Genomic DNA, 15,521 nt, shown 5'->3' on the forward strand with positions numbered 1-15,521 from the left:
ATGGGAAGATGGGGTTTTAACTCTGTGGCTGGGTTTTATATCTTGATTAAAAGTTGCAGATGTGTGATAAGTCACTTTTGTATCCATTTTGCATCTGAAATTACTTTCTCTGTAACTTGGTTTGTATCTGTTTTCTCTTAAGCCAAACTTGCAAGGCGAAGTCAGGAGAGAGAAAATCTCGGCATGCTGGTCTGGTCACCTAACCAGAATCTGTCTGAAGCAAAATGTAAGTCCCTTCAACTGCTTTTACTCCATTCTTTCCTTATATTTATCACTTCAAGAATGCAAAGTTGCCACTTTTGGTAGAGAGGTTCTGTCTGTGACCTTTTCATTATGAATTGAAATTAATTTGAAAAAAGAAAAGCCTACAAAGCAATCCCCAGATAATCTTTGTTCTCCACTGGGCAGCTGCTCAGTGTCAAATCCACAGGGGCCAGGAAAGCAAGAGAAATGTGACAAACATTATTCTGTGGTATGAATTCTTTAAGATACTCATCTGCGGGCCTACACAATTGGCTTTTTTTGCTGTTGGTGCTGTAGAAGATGACAGAAATAACTGGGGAGAGGAAAATGAAAAGTGTTGGGGGGTGGGTGGGGGGGGCAGGAAATATTTGGTAATTAGTAGTACCTTTTCCTCCACAAAGACAAATCCACATCTGGAGCCCATGGAGGTTTTAAATGCCAGAACAATTGCAGTGCCTTGCAATTCCACGTGAGGGCAATTAACAGCGCTCTGTGTGTGTCTGGGAACAAGTCTCAGTGCTGCTGCCAGATGGCAGAACTAGTGTTTGAAAGGCTTGTCTAGCTACAGTTCTCCTCATGAATAAGTAGGACTCCTTGATTAAAGGGCTGCTGTTTGAATGCAGTAACTAAACCTAAGCACTTTTGGGGGAGGGAACTGAAAGGAGCTAATTTTGACTTTGTGCTTATACCTTGATTTTTGGTTTTTTTTTTTTTTATCCTTTCTGATTCGGTGGCCAAGAATGAGAATCATGCATTCCTGTTCCTCTGCAGTTTTTGTGGTGGCACTGTTAAGTGAATAACTGATTTTCCAGTAGGCTCAAGGCTTGGGATGCATCATAAGGCACATGTGAAGATGTAGTGCCATTTGCAAATAAAGGCAGCAGAGATTGTGCACCAACTGGCTCTGTCATGAAAGGCCTGTGCTATGCCCTGGGGCATTTGTTCCACTGAGCAAGTTGCCCCTTAAATTACAGAAGGATGATGGTACTGATCTGCAGATAAAAAGGGCTTTGCAAGGATCATGTGTGCCTTCTCTCCTTGTCTGCTCCCTGCTGGCTATTGGATGCTGAAATAAATAAAACTGATGAGGAGAAGAATGTATTTGCGTTATTTACAGCTAGAAACCTCTTAAAAGGTATAACAGCAAGAAATAGTTGCCACCACCAAAAGGAGTGACTGTTCATGGGCTGGCTGTGACATGGGATTCCTGTAGCTGCCTCTCAAGTCTGAATGTCTTTTGAGTCTCATCTCAAGTTTGGAACCTTTAACTCCTGCCTGATAGAAAACTGGTTTCTTGAAGAGGGAAGACAGAATGGAGGAGGAAAAGGAGGGAAGATATGTGGGATTGAGTAAAATAATCTTTAACTGAATATTCTGTGGTAATTGGCATAAAAATATGCTAATAATATATATAGAGAAGATATAATATCTGCTAAGATGTCATGAACATAAGAGGTAATTAAAAGATAGGATGATATTGAGAAATAAAAAGTAGGTGGCAGTTGTCTGTTAGTACACTAAAAAAGTTGGGGAAAACAACCTGAATATAAGAGCAGGGCTAGAATGAATTTTTCAAAATATTGAACATTTTAGTAAGTATATAAGCCTCACCAGTGAGTTCACCTTCCAAAAGAGGCACAGCAAAAAACCAGTAAAATTCATGTGGAGTTTGGGGAAGTAAAGTATGAGGCTGTTGTACATGTTGTGCATGGCACCAAAAATACCTCCCAGGTCCCTGTTTGATACAGAGGGGTGGAGTTAAGAAATTAAGTATCCAATAGTAGTAAAAAGCCAAAGGAGCATTGTTAGAGGTGGCTGAGGGGACCTTGGGGTGGCAGATGGGAAGAAGGCAGCTGTGCAGGGAATGAGAGAACAGGGTGGGGGCTGGTTGGTCATAGCTTTGTTTTGTGTCAATCTGAGCTGATAGTTTTGAACAGAATCAGGCATTCCTGTCTCTATCTGGCATTTCTTAAAAATGAACTGTGAAAAACAAATGCTGAATGGAGGTAGGAGCTTTTAGGTAGAAACTAAGAATGGATTGATTGGTAGAAATAAGTTTATTGCTCTAATGTATTCAAGAGAGCTGTTAGGCACTGATTGCATGAGAGCCTGATTCAATCCCACTTCCTTGCAAAAGGGGGGAACTTCCTCCAAAACACCAGTGCTCTGCAATGGCTGTAGAGCACTTACTAAATGTATCACAAGCAGAGTTCCCTAATCTGCTTTATGGTTTATGATGAGGGAACATCAGGGGACAGGAGGTGTCTCCAGCTACTCTCAAGTTCACTGACAAGTCTTGGCATCGTTGATAGTGAATCCTAATTAAATGGCATCCATGGGGATGTGTGAGAGGACTGATGATGATCAGCATTTCCATCAGTGATGTGGGGAGTTGATAGGGAATTGTGGATGAGCCGTAGACTGACAGGATGGTAAATAAAATTAATGCTACTGACAGTCTTGTAGAGTGCTTTGGGTCTTTTCCTTACTTGGACTGCTGCCAATGCAATGGGCTCTTAATGACCCAACTGCAGGGTTATGAATCTCAGTACTGAAATCTCTGGCTTTCTACATCAAGCCTGATGTTTGGAAAGAAATGGCTTAGAGAGCAATCTTGGGGAAACAGTGGGCCGGTAATTCAGCAAAACTTCCCAGTGTCGTGCTTGACCCAGAAGATGATGTGGGTGTAAAGAGTTAGGTAGTCACTGGAACAGTTTGCTGCCGCTCTATCCAGCAGCATTCAGGGGAATGAACCTTGGCTTTAGTGTTTAAAAACTGAGAAAAGGATGGAGACAGAAGCTGCTGAAACAATTTGGAAACAGAAGCTGAAGCAAACTCCATCTGTTTAGCTTACTGAAAAGAGACTGAAAGGGGAACTATTGTCAATTATTCTCTCAAAGAGAAATTTTGACATAATAAGAGACACACATAATACAAATAGATGGCTACAAAATAAGCCCACACAGACTGAAGTGAAATGTCCAGGTATGTGGAGGCATTTTTTTGAGATTGACTGCTGGAAGTTCTCCAGGGAAGCGACAGATTCTCGTATTTCTTGATGCCCTTTTAAATCATGGGTTTTTGTGATGTATTATCCTTGGTGGGGGAGATCATTAATTGGCAATGTAAAATTGGAAGTGGAAGGAGCTGTGGTCTCCAGGAGGTTGGTGTAGCCCCTTGGGCTGTACGTCTGTGAGTCCCAGCTAACACATCCATTTCAGTACTGCTCTTCAGGCTGAAGTGTGGGTGAACAAATCTTTCCAATCAGCAGCACATTGGTACCTGTGATTACTTTTGTTTGTACTCCAAAGCCTGTAATCCATCCTGTGCCTGAAAGTTACAGAACTCTTCTCTCTTCCTGTGGCTGGGTCTCAGCATGAAGATGGAAGTAGCACATGTTAGCTCTTCCTCAGAGTGAACTGTAGCTCTCATGAGCGGGAGAGTTCTGTGCAATCAGTGGAACTTGCACAACCTGCCCCTGTTAAAGGGGAATCTGTGCTACAAAACACTGAGCAGATCTGTGACAAGAGCAGTGCAGTGCACCTGATGGGTTTGTCAGAGGGCTGGCAAAACTGTTGGAGGTTATGGGAAGGTCTCCTGTAAGCTGTTGAAATGAATCCCAGAAAGACCAGTGTGTCAGCCAAGACCTGGTGGATATCTGTGTACCTGATGCTCCAGGCTCACACAGTTAGTTAAAAGCTTGTTTGGGTCCCGTGCACCCTGTGTGCTGAAGAAATGTTTTGGTCACACTGGAGAAACCTTTTACCTGGATGTCATGAAGTGATGGATGTAACAGAGAAGATGAAAGCAAAAGTATGTGTTGCCACATTGCTGATTTCTTTTATCCTCTGCCTTGTTAACCATTAATTCTGGATACAAACCACTTACTGCCTTGCCCGTATTAATACCAAAGTTGAAAGCTGCCAGCCCGGTCCATATCTACTTCCATACTTCTGCCTTTTTAGGGGTCACATGCATAGCAGTGCCACCATAGTAGTCACAAAGTTAGCCCAGAACTAGAAGTTTGACCTGTCTCTTTTGAAGATGAAAGAAAGAAATGTCACTATGCAGTAACTGAACATTTGGACTTAAAATAACTGCTCTCTTCTAGTTCTGCTCCAAATTCCCTGTGCTGTGGCCAGGTCACACCTCACACAGAGCTTGCTCTCGAAGTGAGACTCCTGAGAGGCTCTGTGGACTTGGAGCCATGGAGGGCAGCTGTTCTGGCTGTGCTGGCTCTGTCACAGAGGGTGGGGAAGGACACAGGAAGAATGATGCCTTGAGCAAGGTGACATTGAGGAGGAGGAACAGCTAGGTGGAAGACAGGCATCTGCTCTCTCGGAGTGGCACGTGGTGAAGGAGGAGGGGAGATAGTGAAAAATGCATTGTAATGATGCTGTGGAAACCCTGCACAGGATTGAGCTGGGCCAGCATGAAGCTATTAATAAAACAGCAGTGTCTCTCTCTGTGCCAAGTGCGCCAGTGAGTGGAACCAAAAAAATGACTTTGGGTTGGTTTAGAAATGAGCAAGTGTTGGCATGCAGCAGCTGCCCAGGAGTGAGGCACGGACACCAGGCGAGAGGGTAGGATGTGATTATTGCTTTTATGCATCTGCAGTTCAGAGGTGAACTACAAGAAGGAAAGATGTATTATTTTGCTAGTGATAAGCTCTGCTTTGAAAGTAATTTTTGGTCTTTCTTCTTGACAGAATGTGTGTGCTGCTAGATGGGAGTTTTGTTTTCTCACTGGTATCTTGATGGATGTCTCCAGCGGATTTACAGTTTATGGGGTGTCACTGAGCAGGCAAATACTGTTTCTAATACCTGTGGGACACTGGATCATGGAGGGCAACTGAATCTTCTGGTCTTGCAGTGCTGCTTCTGTTTGACCTGATGACGGATTGGCATTGCCAACTTCAACATTCACCAGTCCCTTCCTATGTTATCCTGTGGCATTTCTTTAGAGGCTGCAGCTGGCTCCTTGCTTTACATTTTTGCCTGCCGTGGTGCACATGAGGGGGAATTCAGACATCCTCCTTCTCTCTGTGGATGGGAAGCAGAAAGACTCCGGGGACATGGGGACAGAGAAATGCCAGAATTAGGTGAAACAGCTGAGTGCTCCAACATCTTCCTAATGTGTCTGGCCACACCCTGTGGCTGGGGGGAAAGGGAGCAGTCCCTAAATGTGCTGCAAAAACCTGATGCTGGGAAGGCAGTAATGTGCCAGCTGAGGCTCTGATGGAGGAAGAAGTGCTGGTTGCTATGGTTACTAAAGATATTAACCCTGTGGTGTTTGGATGGGCAAGGTTTAGTTAACTGTGCTACAGGCTGGGTAGCTGGGGTAGCTGGGTGTGTGTGGTACTCCACCCTAAGAAGTTATGAGTTGGCGTTCAGGATTTGAAAAGCCCATGTCCCAAACACATTTTAAAGTGTGCCCTGTTCCTTAGTGTGTCAGCAGCCTTCTTAGGGTGCAAGTGAGTTTTGGTAGCTCTTCTCTGTTGTGATGGTGAATGCCAGAATTTCTGAGGGCAGGTTGGAGGTTAAAGTGGCCAGAGTCTGTCTCTACCTTTAGTTCAAGGGGATACTAAAGATATATATATATATATAAGGATATATATCTTTAAAGGTATATTTATCTTTGCATTAAATGGACTCTGGATTGCTCTTTAGTTTTTCTTCTAAAGAGAATGTTGAGAAAGCTTGGAAATGTATTTTGTCTATTCTCAAATTAAAAATGTCTATCAGAATAAAGAACATAAAAATGTCTTCTAAGGTTTACTGCATGTGTCTGATCATGATTTGTGTGGCTGGTCTCTGTTTTCAGTCTGTATATGAGCCATAGCTGTTTTAAGAAGAGCTTCTGCTTGGACATAGCCTTTTCCCCTTGCCTTACTTACTTTGTCCTGTGAATTCTGTGAACATATGACTCTGTCACTATCGTCATTAGCTCTCATTTTCCATGGGGCATAGAGTGCCCTAGCAATAAATAAATATGAGAAGAATACCACAAATGGGAGACTGTAGACTGGGGAAAGTGCTGATCTTAAAATCTCCCTTTTAGAAAATAAAGCCCCTATTTACAGGATGCATGTAAAATAGAAGGGAACATTGCTTCAGAGATTTGAGAGTCATGTCCTCCCCAGCACACAGGCAGTCTTCCTCAGGCAGCAGCAGTGAGGCAGAGGATATAGTCTTGTATATATCAGAAAAGCTGTTTTTAAGACCCTCCTCTCCATCATGCCCTAAACAGGGTCCTAGAAACAGTGTTGTTTTATTGAAAAATTGTTGTTTTATTTTGGATCCACTCTCCCCCCATCCTCTATTGTGACCTGGTTTGTGATCCCATAAAAGATTGTGTTGATGCTCAGTAAAAGTGCAGCCACTTTGGCCAGGCATGGGAGAGTAGGAGCTGCTTAGGCTTTGCTACCAGAGAGAAAAAAAGTATTGTTGAACTCTTAGCAGAGCTTATACTTGGGTTTTTTTTGTGGTTGGTTAAATGCTGTAGGAGGTTGTGAAGGAAGGTGCATATGTATTGTGCTTCTCCTGTTAGGGATTTTTTTGCTTGTTTGTGTCCAGGATTTTTACTTGTTGAAGTGTTGGTTTCCTTTTTTTTTCTTTTCATAGTGGTAAAAGTATGAGCAGTGAAAAAAGAGCTGCTAGGTCTCTAAGGGGTGGACTTCAGGAATTGTGATTGTCTCCTGGAGGTACATGCTGACCTTTTGTTGCTGAAGTGAAGATAGCAAAAAAATCCAAACTTAGGTTTGTGCTGTTTGTGTATGCTCCTTACCTAGAAAGATCAGTTTGTTGTCTGTCCCGGTGGCAGCAAAAAGGATTAATGTTAAAGCAGAATTGGGTTTATGTTTATCCCTAATCCAAATTTCATATTATGCAGCGAACCTGGCAGCTGTGAAGCTTGGTTGTAAATACAGTAGCTGAAGAATGAGTCTCCATGAATTCAGAAATGAAAGAATTTGTGTTTAATTTAAGATTCTGCTTAAATTTAGCTGTAGAAATAATAGTCATGGCCACTTTTCCCAGCAGCTGCAGTTGCTGCACTTTAGAAAATGCTCAGAAGACGAAGGTGAAAGAATGCAATTTTTTGTTTTAATTAAGGAAACTTTTGATGCTTATAGTAGTGATATTATGAATAGCAAAAAGAAGCTAACCATCATTTAAAGGCTATGGGTATCCCTGAAATGGCTGAGTTGCCTCAAACTTAGCTGCAGTTTCCCCTTTGTTTGTCATCTGCTGTGCTAGTTGCTGTTGCAGTGCTGTGTGGAAGTCTCAGAGCAGTTCTTTCATCGTTATTGCTGCAGGTTGATATTTCTGGATCCTGAATGCATATTTAAATTAAGATGATTTTTTTAACCCTTTCACAGTAGTGGAGTCAGGAAAGCAATTTAGTTTGAGAGAACTAGGCTGTGTATTTGGATGGATTGTAACAAAGGTACACTGGATTGTGTTGGTGTGTTTTGTTGTTTGTTTGTTTTTTTTTTTCCCCAAAGCCTGGGAAAAAAAAAAGCCTGAAGAAGAGAATGTGTTGGACAGTATCCAGGAAAAGGATGTCTTATCTAAAGTAGCTTTGCTATCCTGGAGGAATTTTTGCTGCTGGGAGGGGGGAGGTAGTCACCAGTTTCTTCATGTGCCTTGTTCTCTCCTGCCACCTGTTTGTTCCTCCTTTTCACTGCAGCGTGATCCAGGCCTTCTCCAAACGTGTCAAGATGACCCACTTTGAAAATGCTGGCTGCCTCTACTGTGGGACTGAACCCATGCTGGCGCTCAGAAGCTTTTTTTTCCTAAGAGAAGTTTAGAGACAGGATGACGTGGATGTAATGGAGTGATGATAGCTGTGTTAAGAGTTACCCTGGCAGTGAGCCTTGATCTGAAATACGTTTGGGAGCAGCCTTAGCCAGCCTGATCGGCGCTGTGCAAGTTGTAGGACCAGTATGACAAGAACTAGGAGGCTGCAGCTGCTTCACGCTGCTTGGCCCAGCCCTGGGATGAGCTGAGTGTGCCCCAGTCTTGCTGGGAATGGTAGGCTTGGGGCATTTCAGAGGACTAGATTGTTTTTTCTGGTCTCTTATGGTAGCTGTGAGTGAAAAATAGGAATGGTCAGGGAACTGAGGGTAACCTTCTAAGTTCTTTTTCTTAAAATTTTTTCCTCAGAGCAAAATTAGTCAGCAGGTATGTGTTTATAGGTATGTGATGGAAGCTGTGCACAGGCAGGGAGGAGCTCTTGTGGGAGATGTTTCCATAGAGGAATGCTTGAGGAGGTCATAGCTGTAACAGCTTGCCATGATGAGTTCCTGTGCTGCCAAGCGTGACCTTTACAGACCTGCTAGTGCAGGAGGCAAAGCAGCCTGGCTTTCTCCAGGACATGTGCCAGAGCTTCCCTCATCATTGTGTTTGCTGTGGCATTATTTGCTCTAATTAGGAACCACTCCTTCTACTTAATTTTGCTGTACTCTTACTTTTGCATTCTGCATTAACTTACTTCCCTGTTCATGTGCTTCTTGTGCAGGTTCAAATTGTGGTAGGGTTGTAGTGAATTTTCTAGCACTGCAAGGATTAGTGGTAATATGAATATACATAATAACTTCTCAGTAAGGACTGGGTTTATAACTCTTGGCTAAAAGCCACAATAACCCACCACTGATATCCCAGGGTCTATTTAGTAACATTGGTTTATCATAGGCTTTTCCATAGAGTGTCTTAGGGTTAGCCTTGAGGGCTGAGAGTCTGCATATAATCCAAGTTTCAGCATGTGCTATATGAATCTGTAACTTCATTTTTTTCTAAATTGACTTAATTTGACAGGTATTTTAGTACCTTAATATCTGTCAACATGACACTACTGCTTTGGTTAGAGGGTGCTGTAAGGATGATGTTGTCCAAGATCTGGCTGTGGACCCTTGCTGGCTTTCTGCATAGACTTTCTGAGGTCAGACACATCTTTGCAACTCTTCTGCTTCTAAGCCTATAGGAAGTAGATAAGTGCAAGAATGGATGCACTGAGTGTTAGTATCTCCCAAAGGCTGACCTGTCTGTAGTAGGGTGATCCACATCTGCTGAGGGCAGCCACTGTGTGACTCAGAATTGTCTCCTTCCTCTTGCTGACTGCTGGCTTGCCTGATGCTTCCCTTCTGCCCAAGTGACAGTCTCTCGAGGAGGTACCCAGGGGACAAATCGATCATTTATTTTCCTTTTGTGTCCAATATAAAGGGAGTCAGCGTGGCTTCTCCTTTCTTGTCACAGGCCTTATTATCAGTAACAATAATAATGAGCTGTAATTGAACCTGATGGCTATTCTGCTCCCGCATACCCCTTGTGCGTGTGCCCTCATACTGCACAAAGACCCTGTGTTGTGAGGAAGTGGAGTTACACATGCTGTTTAGGAAGCCTGGCTCTGATACAGGGCTTTCATTAGTCTGCATTCTTACAGCAACAGAGAGTGTAATAGCACTGTTTTTTAGGAGCTTTCAAAATCTCTTTGAGGTTGGAAAATGGACCTTGTGGAAGGTTTCACTGTCTGTAGTGTTTTCAGTCTGGATAGTCCTTGGTGGCTTCTGAAGCTGGTTGGCAGCAGGTTACTCAATGAAGCTTTATGGTATTCTTGATGACTGTTTTGCAGACCAAGAAATTCAATGTATAAAGCATGAAGTGGACGAAGAGCTGAGAATGTTCCTAGGCAGGGTACTGAAGCCTTGTATTGGATTGCTAGTAACCTGACTCTGGTCTCCCATACTGATTCTGTCATCAGTGTGTGTCAAATTGGTGTGGTGGTGGTGGTGTTGGGGTTTTTTGTTGTTGTTGGTGGTTTTTTTTTGGTTGTTTTTTTTGTTTTTGTGGGGTTTTTTTTGTTCAAATTAACAAATATGGCTTTTGGAAAGCATTCACTAGATTGGGCATTCTCAAGAAGTGAGCATGATAATTTCTATTCAAAAAAATCTGCAAAGGAGGTTTCTTCTAACCAAAGTTAGAATCCCCTGCACTGAACAATATGATGATTTTTAAATTTTTTAAAAAATAATCTACCTCTTTAACTGTATTGATAACTGTACCTCTGACTATTGATAATGTTGCTACTTGAGTTGCTTGGGTGTGTTGCTGCCTGTAGTTGAAGTGTATAATCCAAGGCTGTAATCTCCCAGTAAAAACCAAGCCATGGTTTGACAGCAGAATAAATCTGGCTTTAGGGCTTCTCAGACTGAATTTAGAGCACTGTACTGAATAATGCAAAGAGCTATTCTGCCATAAACTCTTTGTTGTTTAGGTGTTTGCTGTGTGCATTTATCCTGTCTGTAGCTTCTCTTTCTGTCTTGGAAGGTCATACATGGAAATGAGTGTTTTCTCCCTGCCAGAAACTAATGTGTGATGGGTTTCTGTTCTCACATAGGCTTTAAATCCAGTATCAATTGCTCTGATAATTACATTTAGTACAGTCCATTGTCTGTGTCTGATTTAGGATCAGGCTTGCCATGCTAAATGATAGCCATGCTCAGATTCCATATGGTCACAGTTTAGGTCCCACAGTTATCCCATTTGGCTCTTCCTGTTCTGTGCTAGATCCCAAAGACAATATTTTCTCTTTGTTACTGCCCCGACAGATCTCTCTCATCCTTTTCTGTAGGACATCTGGCAACATCTGGGTTTGTGGTGCTTAGGGCTCTGTAGATTTTTAAACCTGTGCCATCCCTCCAGTAAAGTGGTGTTCAGTTTGCCATGGCAAACTATGCTATGGATAACTGATTTGCTCTGCTAATTTGCAGAGCAGATTTCTGACTGAAGGTTGAATGTGATGGATGTATAAGAAGCAGTCTTTCTTCCCAGAGGATCCTCCATGGATGTCCTTACCATGGGCGCCCACATGGCCTTTCTGAAGGAGAACAGCAGCAGAGAGCATCATCCGTCTGGCTTTCCGTATGGCAGTCCTCATTAACACACTGCCCTGTGTATATGCACAGTGTGTGGAGACTTCATGGTGTGATGGTGTCAGGAGAGGGTGCAACTTCAGGAATGAACATATGTTGATAAAGGCTTTAGAAGTTACATGTGTACTAACAAAAGGCCCTTTCCTGGTAAGGAGTTTAATGTAGTTTTGGCAAGCCACAAAAATTACGCTAATTTGTCACTACACCAGTGTCTGTAGTACAGCGTTCTAGCTGGTGTAGCAAAATCTAAAGGCAGATGAGTGGTGTCTTTAACCATCACTGAGGTTTCAGCTTTGATCTTGTCCTTATATGCAGGCCATGCAAAGAACAGTATTAAAAATAATTAAAAAGGAGGTAGGAAACACAGTGCTTCTTTTTACTTTATTAGTGTGTACTGCTTGAGGACTGATTGCCTTTGTGTGACAAAGGAAACTCTTGGTAGGTATTAGGGTTTTTGGAGGGATAAATCTCCCAGCAGTGGGGTTCTCCATTTTATTCCTTGAGTTATTCTCTCTTAGGCTGCAGTTTCTGTATTCCAGGTGTGGTTCTGTGAACAACTTTTTCCTTACCAGTGCAAGTTTACATAAACCTGTTCCTACCCACCTGCTCATCCCTGCCACTGTGCTGTGCTGGGGCAAGGAATGAGTCACACTTTTGGCCTGAGCCTGTCTCATTCCTCACTGAAACTAGGAGGGCTCATCTCTTCTCAAACTTGTGCAACCTCCCAACAAAAAGGATTTTTATATGATACACAACAGTATAAAACTTCTATGAATAGCTTTCTGCTTTGGTGGTGGTCAGTGCCTTGAGTGGCTCCAGAGCTAGCAAAGGACAAGGGGACAGCCTGTGTGGGTGGGGCTGGTGACCAGATGGTCCAGGACTGCCCTTCCTAGGAGGCCAGAGCATCTCCGTACTTTCAGGCGCCACTCAGTGCTTGTACGCCTTTAACTGCATGCTTAGGTGAGGAAATTGATGTGCTGGGAAAGAGTTTTCAGGTGGAACAGTTTGCCAGTCTGCTTTCCTGGCATTACAGGCAGATAGATACTTGTGCTGACAAGTGCAGTGTGGATGGAGGAGATAGGGGTGCTTAGTCTGGTGCTGCTGCCATAGGAGATTTTAATGCAGTGGCACCCTATGGTCCTTGGTATGTGGACAAGAGATGATATGCAAGTAAAATCTGAGCAACAGGGAGGTTGATAAATACTGTGGTGGAGTCCCATGACTCAAGTTACTGTTCCCTGCTGCAGCATGTTTTCTCTTGGTCCTATTCAAGTAAGCTTCTCCAAGTAAGGAGTACATTTTCCTTTGCCTTGCAATTGCATCCAGACTTTATCCTCACCTGCGGCAGATGCACTGGAGTCGAAGCCTGAATCCTCTTGAGCCTTCAGTTACCTGAAGTGTTTTTTAAGCAGCCTTTGTGTCTGTGTAACTAGCGCTCTGTTCCTAGAAACAGTGTTAAAGGAGGCTGTGTGCCTGCCCAGATGGGTCAGCACAGGACACAAAACAGGTCTGTGCTCTGTCTCCCTGCTCTTCTCCTGCTTGTTACATCTTACCAAGAAGAGAAAATAGCTCTTCCAAGGCATAAGAACCTTTTGAATAGGAACAGAGAATAATTAAGGTTAGAATGACCTCTAAGATCAGGTGGGGTTTAGTTTCTTTTAAGTGATTTTGTTCAGGATCTTTGCCTGCTTCCCCTACTTCCAATTGCAGCTAACTTTAGGGAGACAATGGAGCAGACTCGTGTGCTTTTGGCATCTTCCTCTCCCGAGCTGGAACCACGAGGTGGCAGGAGTGTTCCACTGATGCTGCCAGGGCAGCGGGACAGCAATGCAGCTGCTCGTTTTTATAGGCGAGGTGAAAACTGTGCTCCGTTGTTTGCGTACCATCGTAATTATGTTTTGGAATTTGGAAAAGTTTCACGTGTGTGTGTGTCTACATGTTCTTTTTTTCTTTATATAGTATTGATTTATTTTGAGTCTTGACTCTGTCTTTTTTTTTTTCTTTTCCTTTTTTTTCCCTATTCTCAAGGGAGATGGAGGGGAGGGAAAGATGTATGGCAACATCCAGAATTCCTTGCAGGTTCCAGCATTGATCAAACCCTGTGAAGCACATTACTGAGGCTGCAAAGGATGCTGCTTTTGTCCTCATTTCACCCTGTTCTGTCAGGGTATTGCATCACGTAATATGCAAAGTGTTCAGAGCTCCTGCAGTACCCTAGTAATAAGGGTGAACTGAGGTTGCAGCAACAGCTCTACCTCTGCATTCCTGTTGCTTCCTATAGGGTTTAGCACACTCGCTCATTCTGCAAACCTGCCTTGGGTCACTGAGTCTGCTGAACACAATGTGATCCTTACAGGGTCATTGAGAAGCAACTGGGGTGGGGGGAGAAATTCTCCAGAAGGACCCACTCAGAGAGATCCTAATGTGATCAAATGGTGATGAGGGGAATCGTTATTTTCAGGCGTTTCTCTTTTCAGAGTTCCATGCTCCTGAAATAAATGCTCATGTTTTACGTCTCAATTCACTGTTCAAGGATGTGGGACTGAAAATCAGCAATGCAGTTGTTTGTTCTTGTTCCTCCTTTCCTGTGTCAGCCAAGAGGGTCTCCTTTCTTTTGCCTCTGGTGAGGAATTTTTGCAGGGAAGTGGTTAGCAAAAGGCAAGTCTTTATGAGAAAGCTGGCTGGGAACAAGAACACAAAATTCAGGGGATTAGGAGCACCATTTTTGTCAAACCCCCCTCTCTAGAGGGCAGGGGGGTAGAAGCATCTTTCTGTGCTTTCTTTGCCACTCCCTTCCATTTCCCTTATCTCTTTGGCTGTCTTAGTGCTACACCCAGGGTCCTTCAGTCATCTCCTATTCAGGAGATGTGTTTTAGCATCTGAGCACTCTGTACCTCTCTTTGCTGGTGATGGTGTGGATGTGAGGCTCTGTTCCCTTTACATCCCTGCCTCTTGTGCTACTCCTGCCTTCCTGAGCATGACTGGCTGTAGGAAGGGGCTCTTTGGGCCAGTGCTCCCTCCATATTGGGTGTGGGGTGGACAGAGCGATCCTGCTCACCCCAACACAGCTAAAATGCATGCAAAAGAAGAAATGTAGCCAAGTAGGTGAAGAAATACAGTGTACGGTTCTCTTCTCTGTCCCTCCCCCCATCTGGTTTCTAGTAGCAACAAGAGCCTTCACAGGAGCAATGCATCTCCTGTGTCACACAACTGTCTCTGTTCAAGTATCATTGTATTTTTGGCTGGTCTGTATGGAAATATCTTTCTGGCGTAGGGAAATGAGTTGGATGGGAGGTGAGGATACTTTTATCTACCCTGTTCGGGGAAAAGTTATGCTAGTAGGGAGAGTGCTTGGTGGTGTATTTTATTCTGGGGGAAATGGGCTAGGATTGCTCTGCTGCTCTTGCTTGTCCTCTTCTGGAAAACAGCTCAGAGCTGTGCTGGCAAGCTATCTCTTCTGGTATAAGCAGGGCTCTGCCCCAGGCTCCTCTGGCTCTGACCTGTGGTGTCTAAACAGATTGCTGGGTTACACGCTGAGCGTGACTGCATGCCACTGAAATGCAGTGAGCAGAATTTCACGTGCCTGCTGCCCTGTGCTTGCTGCATGTGCGGAGGAAAGGCAGAGATGGAAGAGGACACTTCTTTATCTGGTGTGGCATGTGAAGCATTGAGCTTATGGCAATTCCAGGCTGTACTGGTATGGGAGACTAAAGGGGCCGTGTGACTCAGCTGGTGCCATGCTTGCTCTTCCGTACTTACTTCATACGGAGGGGGAAGATAAAGAGCAATCGGAAGGATTGCTCAAGGGGCTGTCATTCCTCTTGGATGGTGCAAGCATCAAAGCAAGTGAGCTCACGATTAGCCAAGTAATGGATTAGCCAAGTAATGACGAGCAGAAGGGGCTAGATTGGCAGTAAGCAGGCAGGAAATAAGCCAAGAGGAGAGTACGGTGGTGTACTCCTTGTCCATCTTTCACCCACAAACACTCTTTTAGTGTTTAGGAGTACTACTGCTGTGTGCTCATGGTCAGTTTACTGCCTTATTGCTTTTTTCTTCCTTTTCTTCCTCCACTGTAACAATGAGCTATAATACTGAGGCGTTACAGAACCTACCGTGACAGTAAAAGCATCTTTTCCTGAAAGCTTACTTTCATGGTGTCTAGTCACTCATAATCTACTGTTTGGCTCACTGGTGTATTGACTTGTTTGAAGAGAAATCCTGTTGATATGTAGGGACCTTGCTAATATTTTTGCTTAGCTAGGAGAGAAAATGCTGTAATGATTTTTTGGGAGCAAGTATGTTTTCATTACTTAACAACATCAAGCATAAGAAAGATAATATGCTGGAA

General features: G+C 43.6%; 1 protein-coding gene across 3 annotated transcripts in view; it reads left to right on the forward strand.

The window, feature by feature from the left end:
• Window positions 1–15,521, forward strand: part of RCOR1 (REST corepressor 1) — an 82,848-nt gene that overhangs the window by 41,472 nt on the left and 25,855 nt on the right. For all 3 annotated transcript variants that reach the window (XM_058849708.1, XM_058849690.1, XM_058849698.1), the window contains one exon: window positions 143–226. In XM_058849708.1, coding sequence (XP_058705691.1) covers window positions 143–226 — 84 coding nt within the window. The remainder of the gene's footprint in view (window positions 1–142; window positions 227–15,521) is intronic.

This window comes from Poecile atricapillus, chromosome 1 (genome assembly GCF_030490865.1).
Source record: "Poecile atricapillus isolate bPoeAtr1 chromosome 1, bPoeAtr1.hap1, whole genome shotgun sequence".
In the NCBI taxonomy this organism is placed as follows: domain Eukaryota; kingdom Metazoa; phylum Chordata; class Aves; order Passeriformes; family Paridae; genus Poecile; species Poecile atricapillus.